Consider the following 18,490-nt stretch of genomic DNA (forward strand, 5'->3'; position numbering starts at 1 on the left):
CAAGAGAAGTGAAATCATTGATAGAGAAAATGCTTTAACAAAGACAAAACATTTTAAATGAGGGCATGTAGCACTTATTTATGCAAAAGCATGAAAACGGGGATGATGCTGGCAGTAAAACAGAATAGCTGAGGTTATTCTTTGCATAGCTATAAAAGACAATTTTTAAACAAGAGAATCCTTCATTAAAGGATTATTTGAGTAAACTTAAAACAGTCCTTACAGGGAATTTGTGAGAATGACATCTTAAGAATGTAATCGTGCAATAAATGACAACAAGTGAAAAAAGTTTTTTTTTATTTCTCAGTGTTTCTCCACTGTCAATACTGTCCTTTTGCTGCAACACGTTGCAAAAAAACTCTCTGCCTTTTCCATTTTAAACAGCTACAATATTTACAGGCTGTTTCCAGTAACACACGCAGACACATACACGCTCACAGACACGCAGGTACATATATCCCTATCCCTGGCAAGGTAACTGTTTGCTGGTAGAGGCAATATATATTTTCATTGTCCATTAAAAACCAAAGCCATCCTCTCATTTATGCTCTACTCCCCTCTCCATTTCCTAACCAGCAGCTATTGTCAAGCTTTCAGGGGCACCTGTGTAAGAAGTTACATATCCAGCTATTTGATTGCCATCTTTCAAAGTTGTGGCCTAAGTGTACTGGGCTTATCTATTCAAACTGTACAGACCAGAAGTCATAAAATTTGCTCATATTCAAATGTTCGTGACCAAGTGATGTAGATATACTCCCAAAATCTTTTGGGGCAGCCATCTTAATCACCTTTTTAGAAATATGCATATCATGCTGGGGTGAAACAAGTCACATGCTTTACCTTCCACCAAGGTGTTATGTACCCACTTTTTTACTAAGGCACCAGGAATTACCTGTACAATTTCTGAAAGAGTCCAGCGCCACTGAATGTACTGCATTAGAATGTCAAACAGTAAGCCAGACAAGAAAAGAATAGATGCCTATATAATAGGTATAAAATTCCTTAATAAAATTAAGTACATAAAACCTGTGGTGGTGCAACCCCAAATCCAATGTAAGTTGAATAATATTGTTAATGGTAAGAAACACAATCTATCCAGCTCCATTTTGTGAATGGAGATCTGTAATTGAGAAAGGTCTTTAAAGCAGTGTCTTTGTTATCCACTCTCCTAGGTCGTATGGTGGTGTGTGCATTATCAGAGAAAGCTGAATCAATCAGAAGGCATCTCCCCTCTTGCCCAAATCCAGACAGTTTTATGGTCTCTTGCCAAAGGGCCAAAGGCATGGACCTATGCCACAAGTCTTCATCTGTCATCTCACCAGTCATCCAGGCTTCTCAGAGAGTTCTTCAGTTCCCAAAGGCACTGAGGCCATGGGATGAGGAATGACTGATGATAACTGCGCTCTTGACCAGAAAACTGACATCATCACTCAGAAACATGCCCAGATGTCCCAGGCAAAGTGGCTGTAGGACCATTCAGCATACATGGAATTACCTCAAGAAATAATCGTCACCATCATCTTCCCCAAACTCTGAAACTATTTCACACATACTGGACCATGAGAGAGATCCCCAGAATCCAGCACTAGTATCATCCACTGCAAGTAGCACAGAAGTCTGGTTGTCATCACTGATGTCAAAGACAGTTTCAGGTTTTTGGTTTTTTTAATCAGAATACTTTAGAAATCTGAGAGAAAGAAAACAGATTGGGATGTACCTAGAAGCTACAACAGTAGGGCTTAACTGGAATGTTCTTATGGAGAGAGACTATCATAATGCAAGGGGACAGAGGAAAAGCAAATATCTGTAAGGGTTTTCATAAAAGTATAGAAAGATCTAAAAAATTCTGCTCTATGGTAAGGTTCAGTTTGGACTGACAGGACTAACTTGAAAATACCCATCTTCTCCATCCTTACAACAGCAGAAAAATATTACACATCAAGACAAAGGCCAAGAAAAAAAACCCAAAAGATTAAATAATTTCCACCTAGAACAGAGGTTTCCATAGACAGGTCTACCCTGTGGGGAGGTGTGCCCACATGGCCAAGAAGGCCAATGGCATCCTGGGCTGTGTGGCCAGCAGGACCAGGGCAGTGATTGTCCCCCTGTACTCAGCACTGGTGGGGTCACACCTGGAGTGCTGTGTCCTGTTCTGGGCCCCCAATTTAGGAAGGACACCGAGATGCTCAAATGAATCCAGACAAGGGCAACGAGGCTGGTGAAGGGTAAATCCTGTGAGGAGGCTGAGGGAGCTGGAGTTGTGCAGCCTGGAGAAGAGGAGGTTTGGGGGAAACCTTATCACTCTCCACAACTCCCTGAAAGGAGGGTGTAGCCAGGTGGGGATTGGTCCCTTCTCCCGGGTAACCAGTGACACAGTCTTGAACTGTGCCAGGGAAATTTAGGCTGGACATCAGGAAGAAATTCTTCACAGAAAGAGTGACTGGGCATTGGAATGGGCTGCCCAGGGAAGTGGTGGTGTCACCACCCCTGGAGGTATTTAAGAAAAGACTGGATGTAGCACTTCGTACCATGGTCTCGTAGTTGACAAGGTGCTGTTCAGTCACAGGTTGGACTCCAGGATCTGAAGGGTCTTCAAACTAGTTACTTCTGTGTGATTCTCAGTTAGAAGAAAACACACATTTTTGTAACTTGCCCACTGGAAACCAAAGAAACTCTGTACAAACCAACATACAATCATATGAATCTTAATGAGTTTGGGGAAAAACTAAAGAGTTAATTTTCCAAAGCCTTATGGAAGAGTGAGATTTCAACTAGGTGGCTTCTGTTGAGCAGATCTGGAACAGGTATGAACACTATGTGAACGGCTTCACAACAGATGTTAGCCGAGTACCTGAAAGGAAGTGTTAACCTGTTAGCTGTCCACATTAAAATCTATCTCCTGAAAGCAGCACACCAAAAGCCTTAAGTTTTATAAAAAAATAGAAATATTAATAAATTCTCTTTGCCCTTAAAAAAAAGTCTCTATTTCCCTATCTGCTGTTTGCCAATCTAATTCCAGGCAGATACACATATGCACTAAAATTTCCACATTAACAAGCCATTAATTCCTATCACATCTTTTACCAGCAATGGACATTGTCCTTACCTTGCCCCGAAGAGAGTGAGAAATTAAGATTAACATACTGAAAGTTCTTTCAGTCAGCTTAGAAAAAACAACTAAGCAAAAAGCCTAAACTATATATTTTTGTTTTCAGTCATTTGTTTACCTCAAGTCTTCAGTCCAAGGAAAAAAACAACAACCCTGTGCAATTAATGTCAAGTAGGGGCTTATTTTCAAACAAACTTCTCCCTTTTAAATGAAGCAATGTTCCTAATGATACAGAAAACCTGGAAGGTTAATTAATTAAAGAGGTATTTACCTGAAGGGAAGGACATAGAATAAAACCTTAACTAAAAGGCCTTCAATTCAAGACTTACACATTTTCTTCATTCCTGACAGCAGTGTTAGCAGACCGCTACAGAAGTTTCATCTACTGTACCACATTTTTGCATATGCAGGAGATTAATTCAACCACTCCATAATGTGATACACATGATAAATAATTTTGCTGCCCCACATAGTTTCAAGGCTGGCAGATCTGTGCATTTATACCATGATTAAATGGGACTGTGTACGAAAAAAGTGAATGGTAATATGCAACTTTTAGATGCACAGCATTTCAAGGACAAGTTTGCATAGTCTATGATGCAAGCAAGGTCCCAGTATCCTTCACTGGGAAGTGTAACTGGGATGGAATAGCTACCAGGCACATAGACTTACCCTTTCATGGCTAGATGGCATATAGTGACGAGCTGGAATACCAGTGTTTCTTAGGTAGCTGTTTCCTCCTTTTTTTCTAATCCCATCTAATTTCACTCTCACATTAGGTACATAATGGACAATGTTTCTCTGATGTCAGAGAATTAATTATAATAACCTCTGTGGTATATCAGAAGTCTCTTCTAGTTACAACACATATAAAGAAAGTGGAGGTGACTGGGAAGAAGATGGCTGCTCCCAAAAGCTAGAAGTGTAGGCAAATTCCCCACAGAGTCCTATATAATTACAGGTCAGAAACAGGAAACAATCACAACAGGTACAGTTCTTTCTTACGGATTAAGAAAAGTGAGTCATAGGAACTGCAAGTCAAGAACAAACCAGTTTCCCTCTCACACTCCCATGATAGTTCTGAGTTACTTGTTTCCCTGAATACACACTTTTAAAAAAATACAATAAAACCTAGGATATGTAACACATGAATAATTCAACTTCACAGTTATAAATACTCAAATTACACTTACATAGAATATATAATCACAGAAAATAAAATTCAAGTCATAGAAAAGAATGAAGACTAAAGGGAAAGAAAAGGCAAGGTGGTAAAAGTGATACAAGTTTAGGGCTGTGCCTTCTATAAAAGATCATTAAAAGCAGAAGTCAGGTTTTGTTGGGTTCTTTTTTCATTTTGATTGGGGAGTTGTTGCTGTTTTTTCTTTTTAAATTGGATAGAATAAAAAAACAACCTTCAAGCATCCGTGAAGTAATCATGGACCTGCACCTCCCACTACAACACTAAAACCACCGTGTTTGCCAGAGAAGAGCCAATGAAACAACACAGCCAGCTCTGGGAGTAAAGAAGCAAAGAGCGCGTGGCTAGTGAAGGGAAGACAGATGGAAAGTCACTTTGGGGCCCACTTTAAAGCTAGACGTGTTGTACAGGCTTGAGGTACCACTGCCACCACAGTAAAGTCTGATGTAGTACAGGGATACTCAGGTGCTTTTCTACACATTTGTTATTTTACCATTTATTGTGAAGAGGATGCAGCAAATGCACTTGTACGAAATACAGAACATAGAACCAAACCCATGGCACAGCCCTTACCATCAACATGTATATGGAGAGGGAGGGGATTAATCCCAAAGGCAATTTAAATAATGGTATTTTATATACTTATATTTATATATATAAATAAATGTTCTCAGCAATCTCAGGGTTGTTTTTAGTGCATTGCTGTAAAAAAATTAGTGCAGTTCTCATTAATGTTTAGCTCATAAGGAATAAGAATCTATACATCTGTTCAGTCTCTTCTTGCCACACCTGAAACCCTTACACTGTTTCACCAAACTGAAGGTTTGTAGTCAATGTCATTAAAATAAGGTGGATGAATTCCACGCACTCTGTGACAAGACATGGCAATTTTTGGCAAAACAATTAGAAAAATATGAGGTGCTCTGATCTTAGAACTGAAAAGTTTGTTGATTTAAAGCATTACGCAATGCATAACAAAATTTATAAACAAAAGATATGTCTCAACAAATCTATCCTTCATGCAAGTGTTTCTTCAGCAGCTAACAACTTAAAAAAATTTCTTACACTTGTTTATTTGGGGAAAGGGACTTAGACAAATCTGTGTTTCAAGTCCTTTCCTACAACCGGACCAAAGTTTTGTGTCCTGGGAGCTGCTTCTTCTGGACCCTTCTCTCTTCTGAACCATAGGAGAAGGGGAAGTTTCAGTCTAAAGAGATTTATACTTCAGCCCCAAGTTCAAGGACTCCAGTTTCAACAACAGCAACATATTTATCTTCAATTTGAACCAGCAGGATGGTTTTATCTATATGTGACCGACTACTTGGATCTCTGCTGCAAGGCACCCAGCGGTGAATCACCTGGGGGGGGAAAAAAAGACAAAGTATAATAAACGTAAGCTCCAGGGGGAGAGCTGTCAGATCAAAGTTATGGCTGATAACTCAAGACCTTTACAGGGCCAAAGAAGCAAAAATACAGGTGCTATACTGACTTAGCTGCCCATTTTTCAATGACAGCATACCCACAGATAAGCTGCACATTGAAGTCTTCCTAAAGACCTGCAGCTTAAAATTGCATTTAGGTCTTCTAAAACCATGAGAGCAGCCAGTCTGATTTAGATTTGTGTAGGAACAAACAACTTTACCCAAATTAGAATCAAACAGTTCATCCAAAGTGAGCAGCAACTGAAAAAAGTGCACACAGATTTGGTATTTTTTGATGCTCTATTTGTAATAATCTTAAAATACCTCAGTGATGTGGAGCACAGAACTGCTGTTTACCAGGAGTCACGTGTAAACCACTTGTCTCTTGCAAGTTAAAGCTCTTGCCCTGATTTTGTTACCTATGCACTGTGAATTCAACGTTGATCTTCTAAATCAAGTTATTCAAAGATAATATTAAATAAAAAATATTACAAAGAAGAAGGGGTTCAGAAACAGTGCTACAAATTATTGTACCATACTCCCTTGTATCTACAGAATTCAAGTAGTTTGATGTGCTAGTTCCAAGGATCCTGACTGACACTGACTGCCAGAAGGTCCCTTTTTAATACCTTGCATGTCTCTACTCATCTGTCCCCTTAAAAACACACCCTTAACTTCTGGGTGTCCCAAAGGAACCACAAGGATGCCTCATTAACATGAGTGTAAGTATCATCAGTTTCACAGAAATCAAATTATCTTAAGCTTTCCAATTGTGGTAAAAGAACCCTTAATTCAAGACAAGTAAGTAAAACTAATTTTTACAAATTCCACAGCAGTGAAGTTTTCAGGAGTCCCAAAGATATAAAGGGAAAAAAAATGTCAGAAAGCCACAATCTTCCAAAATAAAATCCAAGAGATTCACTTAATCTTCATTATATACAGCTGGCTATTTCTCTTAACATGGGGTGAAGGACATTTAGCTTTGTCCATTGCATGAGATCTATGCTGCATAGATACAGGGAAAGCATTTCAGCCAGGGAAGCATAGCATCTTTAGTTACTCTTTGATGCAACAGTGTGATATATAAGTGTCTGTTCAAAACTGATTTCAAAGTGTGTCCATATAATTTTTACACTGCTGTATGGAATGAGACCAGGAATATCTTGTCCCCAGACACAATAAAACATTTTCCAATCAAGTCCCAAGTACAACACCCTTGCTGTCCAATTTAACACTGGTGCCTTTGAGATAGCTACAGGTGTCAATATCATGGCTCCTTGAAAACTATATGCAAAGAGTTGTACACAGATTAAAACTCATCACTGCCATATTGCCACAGTCCATTTTACCATCTCTTCTATCATGACTGGCATTTATTTGGTACATGCAAAATGATGTCATTAGGTAATCAGGAGGTGGTAAGAATCTCTTGGAGGAAAAGGCTTCTTCTACACCCCAGTATCATGCATCATAGACAGATAATGCTGGGCTTACCCTCTCAAAACCTGGAAAAAGTAGTTACATTCCAAAGAGAACTACTAAATGTAATTTCCTTGAAGAAACCTTATAATGTCTTTCTGCCTTACATACACATTGCACTGCATACTTAGCAAGATAAAAAGCTAAGTTAGGAAAAATGTTTTTTTCTATGTAGCAGCAAAGTTTTAAACTACTGAGTGCTGAACTTCATAGTGAGAGCAGACATAAGGTAAACTGCTTAATGAGCAGCAACTCAGCAGGTGAGAATAATTTCTGCCTATTTGCAGAAAGGACCACAGGCACAGGATCACAGAGGGAAAACTGTCCTAAGAGCTTTATTGATACTAGTATGTTTAACCACAGGCAGCTGAAGCAGGCAGTTGAAACTATGTCATCACGTTAAATCCTTTCCTCCTAATCACACACAGGATAATCTGGTGCTTTCCCCCCTTTCTTGTTAGGTTACAAGATGCTCTTCTAAAAAAAACTGCCAATATGTTTTACCAAAAATAGATGAGAAACATTCAGAACAACAGCTTATTCTGACCTTTGAATCCTCTTGTTTTAATCTTTCTATAGCATCAATCACTGTACATGTCAGCATGCTGCAATTCAAAAAACACTCACTAAAGCCTGAAAAAAATTTTCCAGTGATACCAGGGAAGAGGACATGTTTCAACATAACCCTTTACATTCACCATCTTTACCACATTCTTGATCTCCAACAGTATGTCTAAACCCAACATAACTGGGAACATTTACAACAGTATTCTACTCACAGGCGCTACCAACAACATAGGTTGATTAGAACCCTACTGTTCTAATCAACTCTAGTAGATTCCTTCCATGAATAATTGTGTTTCCAGGACCTTTTCTTCATGTAGATGCAACAGCAAGGTAGATACAGCATACATTGTGTTACTGGCATATTTCTACTCCTTACCTGAAGTTGGCACATATATCCACAGTGAAGTGGACTTTCAAATGGCAAAATCTATCCCTAATAGCAATTTATAAATAATGCCTCCAAATTAAGCAAAGGAATTTCTTCCAAAATGTTCTATTTCAAATTAAAATACAGTTGTATTGATGAACAAATGCAGACACAGTGTCAGTGTCTCTTCCCTCTATCACTGAAAGAATACTGGAGCACCTTTACAGACATAAAGATCTTAAAAATAAAAAAAAAAAAAGGTACATTTCAGTAAAAATCAAAAAGCTTTAAAGACCACACTGGGTTTCTTGCTCTTAAAAGGAGCCTAAATTGGAAGATAAGTTTTCTAGCCAATGAAGTGAATGTTTGTAAACTGCAGATTAGAAGTTTAAGAAGATTAGAAGAGACAGAATTTCAAGTCATGGGCTTTCACAAGTTTTAGTTAGAACAGATTTCCTTCTTAAAGGAAACATCTATCATGTATTTATTATATAATAAAAAGACATCTAAAGACAATCTTATTTGGCTCTATTTTGATCAGAATAATTTAAAACCAAATACTGTTAATCTCTCAATTAAGGACCTGTTAGTAAACTGATCTTTATTTGTTCAGAGATTGAGTTTAAAGAAAGGAAAAATGAATGTTAGATGAATGACAGCAATGCCTGAGAGATCATGACGAGCTGAAAGAAGGCAAGGAAGGAGTGGTGTCTGACAATACTTGAAACATCATCTTGCATCTTTTGCACAGAGTTGCAGAAATAGTTCTCTGCCTCAAAGTAGGATTCTAGACCTGCTCTTCCAGCAACAGTGACTTTGAGAACAGCTGCTGATCTGACTTATCCCCTACATCGATCTTTGCACTGACACATAGGCAGACTGCCACAGAATCAAGACACTGCCTTCTTTAAGGTTAGCTTGTCAACTTCCAAGCAAAACTTACATGGCCTTCCATGCCTTCCTGAGGACTCCAGTCTTTCCAGCTGTTTCTTCCAGCTTTTAGCCGTATCACCTCATCTGGCCACTGCAGCTCTTTCCTTTTTGACACGTTGATCCCTTCCAGTACTTGACTGGGATCCATTAACTATAAGTAGGAATTGAGTTTTGACTGTTAGTTCAGCCAAAATTTAAAAGAAACAGATAAACTGTAACCTTTTGCATAATTCCAGGTAATTGACTTCAACCCACTGAAATCGATTTCTGACCAATTTCAAGGTTGGAAACTTGATGTCCAGGCTCTCCAAGCCCAAACAGCACTGAATTTGGAAATGATGCTGTGGTTTCAGACACAGCTGACAATATGCCAGTTCACTGAATCAACAGCTCTGGTTCCCTTCCCCACTTCTTTCAGTTATACTAGGTCATGGCAGGGTTGGGGAGCTGGCAAAACAAAAGCATTGGTAGCACAGTCTAGTAGCAGGGAAAAGTTAAGTGATGATGAGCTGTTAAAATCGGCTCATTACTTCTTATAATAGTAAGATTGTAAGATTATTACTTATTATACTTATAAGTATAATAGACTTGGGGAATTCATTGTTAGGCAGAAGAAGTATTTATCTACTAGCACGGTTAGTTGAGACCCACCCTGTGTTTTGAAGAAAACTGGCCTTTCCACAGGGCAAGCAGGAGAAAACTCCTGAAAAATTCTTCCTATTTAAGGACAGAGAGAACTTCATACTGTCCACTATCCAAGGGCACATATCCATTTTATCCTCCCCACACAGAGGATTAGTAAACAGCTTCATAAAAGGGCCCTTGCCTGCAAACAAAAGCTACAGACCTGAAAAATGAATTTAATTTTGCCCACTGTGATGCAATTTACTAAGGATTACTCTCAACTGAGGTGGCATCAGCAATGAAATCATGTATATTATGATCTAACCTCTTAAATACACTTCCTGAGGTCTCCCACAAGTATAATGCCAAAGAATGTGTGTGGGGCTAATAAAAGCTAAGAAAGCAAGAATACACATTTCTGGATTTTCACAGAACAAGTAAGGCTGCCATGATTAACTTAATCAATAGTGAAATATTTGCTGTTGAGTAAACCCTGAAGTGGATATAACCAAAGAATAAATACATATGAAAGTGAAAGCAAGTATTTTTACACTTACTTTTGTGGAAAATCTACTCGGCTTCAAAGAAAAAAAGCTTTCTATCCTGCAAATTAAGCTGTTTAGCTTTACCTACTATAATGTTTAAAAGGTAAACTAAATATGAAGTGGAACTGAGTTCCACTGACATTCTCAGAGCCGCACTACAGCAAAACATAAAAACAATATAAACAAGGAACATGCAGGAAGGCTGCTTGTCCACAAAACCTTTCCTTTACATTAATTCTCCAAACACAGCTGCACAGCAACTGTACATCAGATATTCCAGAATGTGTATTTGCGTAGCGATTTCAACAACACACAAAGGAACAACTAATAAAAGCACGTGGAAACATAAGTTAAGTTGTTCTTCTAGACTATTCACCTGGATTCTGTAAATAACGTCATCCTTTTTGGCTTGCATTTGATTTGCAGGGCTTGCACTGCCACCTGACTGAGTTTCAGCTGCATTACTCCCTCCTTCTGTCCCTAGAAAGCCCACAAGGGCATGCTGTTTACAGGCTGGGATGCTTTGGCTGGAGCTGCTAGAAGAGGGCAGTCCATGCTGCACGCTGACCCCAGTCTGGCCAGTAGGTTCCATTTGGTTCACCATAGAGAGGCGGGACTGGATGGATGATGGGAGGTTACGAAGGGAAATCTGACTGGTGGAAGAGCGCCGGCAAGGCACAAAGCCTGTGGTGGATGTGCGAAGAGATGAATGACGGCTGCCGTAGCAATAGGATGAATGGCTAGCTACTGAGGCACGGGCAGGGGAATGTCTGACAAGGCTGGACTGCACAGAGTGAGAGCTGTGACTGGTGCCTAAAAGTAAAAGATACAGAATCAGGAAAGTTCGATACAGCCTCCCCCACAAAACAGACTGCCAACACACAAATGTTTTAGTGCACAGATACACAAAAGTGATTGGTCTAACGAACATCATCTGAAACAGATGTATTGCAGAAATCTCTGCTGCATCTCACATAGCAGAACATTTCAATACATTCCATTTATCTCAGAATTTCATATTCTGTTCAATTCACAATCTCTATCAGACAAGTAACTTGAAAAATGCTTCAGTCTTGCACTTTCTGCATTAACAATTCCTTACTTAATATTAGCACTTCAGTTTACCATTCTTAAGGCAGTAAGACAGGTACAGATGCCCATGTTTCAAAATACTGACTACTCTTTCTTAATATGCTTGATTACACATTCAAAGTTTGTGTCAGAAAATTTGTTAGAACAAAAGCTCTTTTAAAAAAGTTGAAATTTAGTACACTTTAAGTTAAAAACAGAAAATGCAGTTCATGAGCATTGGTGTAATTACTTTTCCTATACTAAATATTTGCAGATACCTCTCCTCAGCTGATAGATCTAATTATGTTCATTCAGCTACATACATCTGTGTTTTCTTTGTGAGTAAAGGCAACATTTGAAAGACTTTTTCTCAGCTTTAGTATTTTTCGCCTCCTTAACTACAGATCACTATGGACACTTGGGTAGATTCAGCTAGAATACTGTGCAAATAAGAACTTGTTTCACTGCACAAAAAAGAAATATAAACATTCCCAAAAAATGATGAGTTAAGCATTTGCAAACAATACAACAGAAATTAAAAGATCCAGTCTGTAGAAGCGTGTTATAAAAAGTTATTTAATCTATTTTGTCAGCACAACTACACCCTTATTAATCAGATCTGTTTTTGAACCTTGTATTGCATAAAACTGTACTGTAATTTAAGAAGAATCCAACAGCTCTTAACACAAAATCACGTCACATTTGTTTGCTTTTTCTTTTAACTTAGGCCAAAGAGCTGAAAGGCCTGCTCTGGCTATAGAACTGAACTTGTATGAAGTTGTTTCCTTGTTTTAACTTTACCCAGTGTGGAGGGATGAGTTGGTGGATGAGCTGCAGGAAAAGTTGTGGGATGAGCTGCAACAGGAGGGTGCTGTACTGCTCCAGGTCCCTGCCCTGTAGTTGCAGTCCCTCCTCCTTGGGACATGCTGCTCTGTGACTCATTGATAGTTGCATTGTTACTTGTGCAAGAAGCTCCACCTCCAGCATCTGAATCTTCAATATTTCCACCACTATTGCAGCCAGCTCCACAGCCTTTCCTTAGTCTGGAAATATAATGCAAGTGATACATTAAGGCACACCTCCTAATCATTAGGATTCTAAGAAGTGCTTCATGACAAGCTTTACTCAGCACAATCCACAGCACTTTCTAAAATCAGTTAAAACTTGACTTTATTTTCTCAGAATATGCTTTGCAAATATAAATACTGCTTTCTAAGAGATTGCAATTTTCTTCATGACAGCTTCATTCAGTAACAGTTATTTATGACAAGTCAAATGCTCATATAAATTAGCTTTTTTTAAATTATGCCACCTCTGAAGTACAGTGAAGTGATAAAATTCCAACTCAAATGCTCATAGAACATCCTAGCTATTTTGGAACAGTTTAGTAAAACTCATGCTACTTAACACAGTAGTCATATGTAACTGTTACGCTGCAAAAGCTTTGTCTACATAGACAAGCAAGGAAAGAATGTTTGCTGTGTTTTTAATGTATTTAGTTTTTGTTGTGTTCAGTAATGCACTCACAGTAGTTTGAAGCACATACTGAACATTCAGACAGTAGGTTAGCCACCATTTTCCAGTACACATAACCATGTAGTTTTTTCATCCCATTGTTTACACTAATAAACTTCAAACAGACACAAAAACCAAAGCACATTTCCTCCTCCCTTCAATTCCTATTTTTTATTTTTCTTTTCTGTCACACTCAAGTACACTGAGCACTCCTTTCCAATTTTTTTTTTGTCCCAAGACTAGAATCCTGAAGCGTAAACACCTTGGATTCAAATACTTGTTGGGTGTCATGCTTTCACCTGTTATTCTATTAAGTTGGACACGCTGATGGCAATAGGAGACAAACACCACAGACTGCAGTAAATGTTGTCATTTTAGCACTCTGGGTGAAGCAGCATGTTCTGTTCTAATATGCTATAGAAATCTAAGATAAACACAACTATCAGAACAGCTACAGGACTGTTCACACCATGGCACCAACCCCTGGAACTACTAAGAACTGCACATTAAGAAATGCACATTTCTGAATGCCACACAGCTGCCACTGTTGCTTTTGGAGCCACATTAATTGAGGGCCAGAAGTGCAGTAAAAGTTCTCACAGCCTATAAAACACAGCACAGAAGAGTTTGTACTGGATTACCCAGGAGTCACGTGGAGAAATAATTGTATCGTTCCAGTTACTTGTTCTGGCACTAACATACAGCATTATATAACATATAAGCATCTGTGAGATTTTGAACAGCTAAAGCTTGCATAACTACATATAAGCCTGCCCTAAAACATTAATATAGGCACTTTCATGCTAAATATCTGTCAGACAGGAACCCTACCAAACAGTCCCGATTCTGTAAAGATGGCATTATAGACTGCAGAAGCCATCATACTGAAAAACAGTACAGAAATTTCATTGTCTCTCAATATCAGACCTAACATTAAATCTGAAGTTGAAGTTCCTGCATCTAGACTTTGTCCTCTTTCCCCTGAGCTCCCATTTACGTAGTTTGTGGTCTATTACTCAGCCTTGGACATTAAACCCTGTACCAAAGCAGTTGTCATATGCTACAGATGTGCCTAAAGTGAAAGTCAAGATTTATTTATTTTGATGTGACTGAATATTATAAATTATGCTGTGTTGGGCCTGTGCATGACTAATTAATGGAATATGAGAGCATGAACACATACTAATGAGAACCCATTTCCTCAGCTCACCTGTGCCACGTAGACACTATGAAGTTTCTGATGTTTCCTAAGCTGATGGCTCCCCCAAGAATGTCCTTTAGCTGTTCATGACTATCTGAATAGGAAGTAGTCAAAGGAGAGACATAGATTGGGTATCCAATTGGCTGGTCACAAGAGGAGTTGATCATGTTCCTCAGAGCTTGTTTAGCGTTTTGGATACTTCCTCGTTCTGGATTACGATTACGCAGGAAGACAAGCTCCTGCTGCTGTCCTGCCCACAGGCCACGTACACACTCCTTATTGACCTGCAAAAGCCAAGAAGAGAGGCAGTGTCAGAAAGTGAAGCAACGAGACCAAGTGGTGACTTGTGTTATACCAAAGCCTTTGTGAGCACATGCAGTATTGCACTACAGAACTGCCAGCATTCATATGCAGTTCTTTTACAGGCTGAACTTAGGGACTTTTACAGGCTGCAATAGTGAGGATAAACAAATCTAAGAATGAGATGAGAAATAACATTTTAAGTGAGAAGGAACTGATTTTCTGATACAATACTTGCACTGTATGAGATGAACCAGCCTGATTAATAGCAAACCAGTAAATACTTCAGTTGAGGCAGCAGTTTGGTATAGTTATTAAAATACACCCCAACTTGCTGTCACACTGTAAAATGTACACAAAGCTCACCTTAATGACCCTGAAACTGAGATAGCGCTTATTGAGCATAATGATTTTATATTCATTGGTGCCATCATCCATCACGTGACGCAGAGCAAGAAGGGACGGAGAATTGGAAAGAACTGCACTCCGCCAAGCAGGGTCCCCTTCGTGTGCTATAACTAGATTTTCTTCGTGAGTTGTTATAGCTTCATAAAGGACAGAAGGATCATCATATTCATCTGGAGAAGTGAAGTGATCCTGTTTCAAATAATACATGTTCAATAAGGTATGATTAATATTTCAGATGTAACTACATATAAAAATAGAACATTTCACACCTCAAACTTTTGAAATGATCAGTGCATTACACAAAGTTAGCTATCAAAAGTATCAAACATCTACTTTAGAACACTGTTAAAGATGACTTTTTACAACAGATTGGTTCTGTTTGTGGGTGTTTATTTCTTTTTTAACTTAAAATCAAAATTATTAGTAGGACCTGCCTATCACTGATTCAAGTACATTTCTAGGTGAATTTTACACTAGATTCATATCTATACTGTTGGCAGAAGCTTTTTAGTTTTACCTTCTCATAAGCTTCAAATTATAAAACACACTTAAAGCATTGATTATTCACTGAGACTGTACTATATGAAAATAGTAATAAGAAAAAACCCAATATTCACTATTAAAATGTTCACATTAATACTTGATGACAAACTTTTTAAGCATCAGACACTATCAAGACACATTACTGCCAGTCAGATAAAAACACAAAACCTGCAAATTCAATTCAGTATTGGGTAACATTACTTTCAGGTTAAAAAAGGATTGTGGTTAACAGCTAAATTTCCACACTGACTGAAGCCTATGCACATGCACTACAAGTGAATAAAATCAGCTTTCATAGACTGACAGAATAATGTTCAGAACTTTCATTTTTTCATAGTTAGTGTGATCTGTTTTTTTCTCACTTTTCATTCTCTGACTTCAATCAAACCCATTCTGCACAATAACCCTCTGAGAACACTCAGAGAGCTGTTCATGTGGTACTTCTGGTTTCAACAATGATTTGGTAATTATTCTGCTTTGCTACATGTACTCCTAACACACACATTCTCCTAAATTCAGAGAGTTTGTGTTACATGAGTGAGTTCATTCAATCACTGCCAGTTTTGGGGGACTCCAGACTGCAATGAAGGCAAAAAAAATAAAAGAAACTTTAATAATAATTTTTAAACTGCAACTAGGATTTGTTTACTTATTATGATTTTCAAGCAATATATCTTTCCTGAGTACCAACATTTCTCCTCCCTTATAGAGTGCTTATCACTAAGTACATGTTTCCTTGTACTCGCTGAGTTAATACATGTGCTGGACAGGATTTGAGACCCTTCATCTTCACCTGCACTTCACTACAGAGACAAACTCTAATTTCAGCTTATGGAAAAGCAACCTTCTCATTCTCACCTGAAACCTGTGATTACAATACTTCAAAGTAAAAAGAAAAAGAAAAGCAACTCCCGCTGGAGGAGAGGACTATGCAGCTTTGAATGCATAACCTTTTAAACCAATTACATATGTGTAGGGAGGGAAAAGAGAGGGAAAATATCAGAGAATTTGTTCATAAGGGAAATCTCTAGTAGGTATGAAATAGGGCTTGACATGTTCTCTGATCTACAGTTAATGTAATTTTCAAGCTCTGAGCATAAACAGCATTCCCTGTTCTTCTGTATCACCTTCCACAAAAGCTGTAATAAATCAAAGGACAAGACATGATACTCCCTCGCTTTCAGTTGTCTATTTCTATCACAGTCCTTTTATTCTCATCCTCTTTTTCCTTTCTCCCAGCCACTAATTTTTAAAAGAACAAATGTACAGAAGTAAAAAACTGGACACATCTTTCTGTGTCATCTCTCACTTGATGTAGCTTCAGTGACATCCGTATTCCAGGGACCACTACTTTCCTCAGTAATTCCATGTCAGCAAAGATCCATTCATCTCTAATTGAAGATATACGGAAGTCACCCTTAAATAGGGCATGCAGACCATACAAGAAGGATTCCAGGTTACTGTTGAGGGAGAAAAATATGAAAACAACCCAAATATTAACAGAAGTACAAACATATCCACAGTTATCACTGAAAATAAACTACTGAGCTGCACAGAAAGGCACACAATTCCTCTCTATCAAGGTAAGCTACAGGATAAGACAGGGAAAAGATGTGTGTGTAAGAAAATTTGATACATCAGATGTCTACCTGCACTGAACAGGTAATGAACAAACTGTACATGCAACAAATTATTTACGTGGACTAATGCAAACAAATATAAGGAGTGCCTGATTTCATTCTGAAGACTTTTAAAGGCAAAACTTTTCAGGGTATGTAACACAACAGACCAGTTAAAGAGAGAGGGTATGCAACTTCAGTTGTCCATGCTTTAGTACAAAATAAAAATCTTGTCAAATTTTCATGCTTGAAAGGCACTGTTTTCAATTACTAAGCTAACTTAAAAGTGAAAAACCAAATATGCTCTGATGACTCTTGCAACTCTATATAACAACCTTCAAGATGCAATTGGCTGGTACTTAGAAGAATTACTCAACAGTTGCACTGAAATTGAAGTAGAACAGGTTTTATATAGTCAGCATCCAGCTGACCAATAGCTTCCACATTCAATTATGCTTCTTTTTAAAGACATCACTTCGTCATTTCCTGAATGTTATAGCTGTATTTTACACTTGCTTTCTAAAACTGAGGCTGTCAGTCTGCAAGAAAGTTGCCATATGAAAACAGAATTGAAATAAAGATTTTTATAAAACACAACCACTTCCCACAGAGCCAGGTAAACTGTGAAACTTACTACAATGGTCTCATCTAACATCCACCAAGACATATCAGTTTTTCATTTTAAGAAATTTTCCTCTTGTTCCCCTTACTTCCATACAGGACATCTAGCTGGCAGGAAATGAAGCTTTTAGAACTCACTCAGCTCTAAACTGGTTAAAACCAATCCTTACCCATACCAGAACTCCCATCTTGAATTAGTTCAATAAAACAATATGTTTAGCTGCAAGTTCTCCCCCATTTGCTTTTCTTTAGGTACATTTCACTGGCTGTTGTAATGAAGACAAGTTACACAGCACATCTGCCCACTTTAAGAAAAGATGGTGTTAATTATCTATTTCTTCTATGAAAAGATACTCATCTAAAACTAATCTAAGAACTCAGAGGGATTTTGAAGATAGAAAGCTTACAGCAGCAACATTTTATTACCTAGACATATGATGTGAAGCTGTTCCCAATGCTCTCCGCCCCAGAACACACAGTCCATAACACAATGTCACTAGGGGTGAGTCTTTACTTGAATCCAGTGGCTTGTAATAACAAAAGAAACAATAATAGGTGAATGGATTAAAGAAATGGCTACTGAAAAAGAAGATTCTGCCAGGAGGAGTAAAAAGACCCAAACACAGCAGTTTCAAGTGTGTGTATGTACCTACCACAGCAGACACTCCTAAAAAAATCAATTCTTATTCAAAGTCTGAGCAAGGGTTTTACACAAGTACCTAAAAATACTTGTAAAGGTAAACACACATGATTTGCAATAAGACAAATTTTAAGCTAAATAGATGCATGCTACATTCCCTATGGTGTGTATCTTGCAGGCACACTGCTGATTTGCTAATTATGGGGTTTAGACAAAAGTATTTTCAGTGAATATAGTGGATTATCACTGGTTAGGAATATGTAAGCCTGATTTACCTGACAACTTCCCTGGTCTACGGCTTTAGTCAAGGGGTTAGTTAACAGAGA

General features: G+C 38.2%; 1 protein-coding gene across 7 annotated transcripts in view; it reads right to left on the reverse strand.

Moving 5' to 3' along the window:
- Positions 1–280: 280 nt before the first annotated feature.
- The window catches only part of PCNX1 (pecanex 1), an 89,400-nt gene continuing 71,190 nt past the window's right edge, over positions 281–18,490 (reverse strand). For all 7 annotated transcript variants that reach the window (XM_015630477.3, XM_015630482.3, XM_015630480.3 and 4 more), the window contains 8 exons: positions 17,951–18,051; positions 16,594–16,744; positions 14,700–14,930; positions 14,043–14,317; positions 12,119–12,360; positions 10,623–11,059; positions 9,088–9,228; positions 281–5,668 (listed from right to left, as the gene is read on the reverse strand). In XM_015630477.3, the coding sequence (XP_015485963.1) occupies positions 5,528–5,668; positions 9,088–9,228; positions 10,623–11,059; positions 12,119–12,360; positions 14,043–14,317; positions 14,700–14,930; positions 16,594–16,744; positions 17,951–18,051 (1,719 nt within the window). In that variant the 3' untranslated portion in view covers positions 281–5,527. The remainder of the gene's footprint in view (positions 5,669–9,087; positions 9,229–10,622; positions 11,060–12,118; positions 12,361–14,042; positions 14,318–14,699; positions 14,931–16,593; positions 16,745–17,950; positions 18,052–18,490) is intronic.

Source organism: Parus major, chromosome 5, assembly GCF_001522545.3.
Source record: "Parus major isolate Abel chromosome 5, Parus_major1.1, whole genome shotgun sequence".
Taxonomy (NCBI): domain Eukaryota; kingdom Metazoa; phylum Chordata; class Aves; order Passeriformes; family Paridae; genus Parus; species Parus major.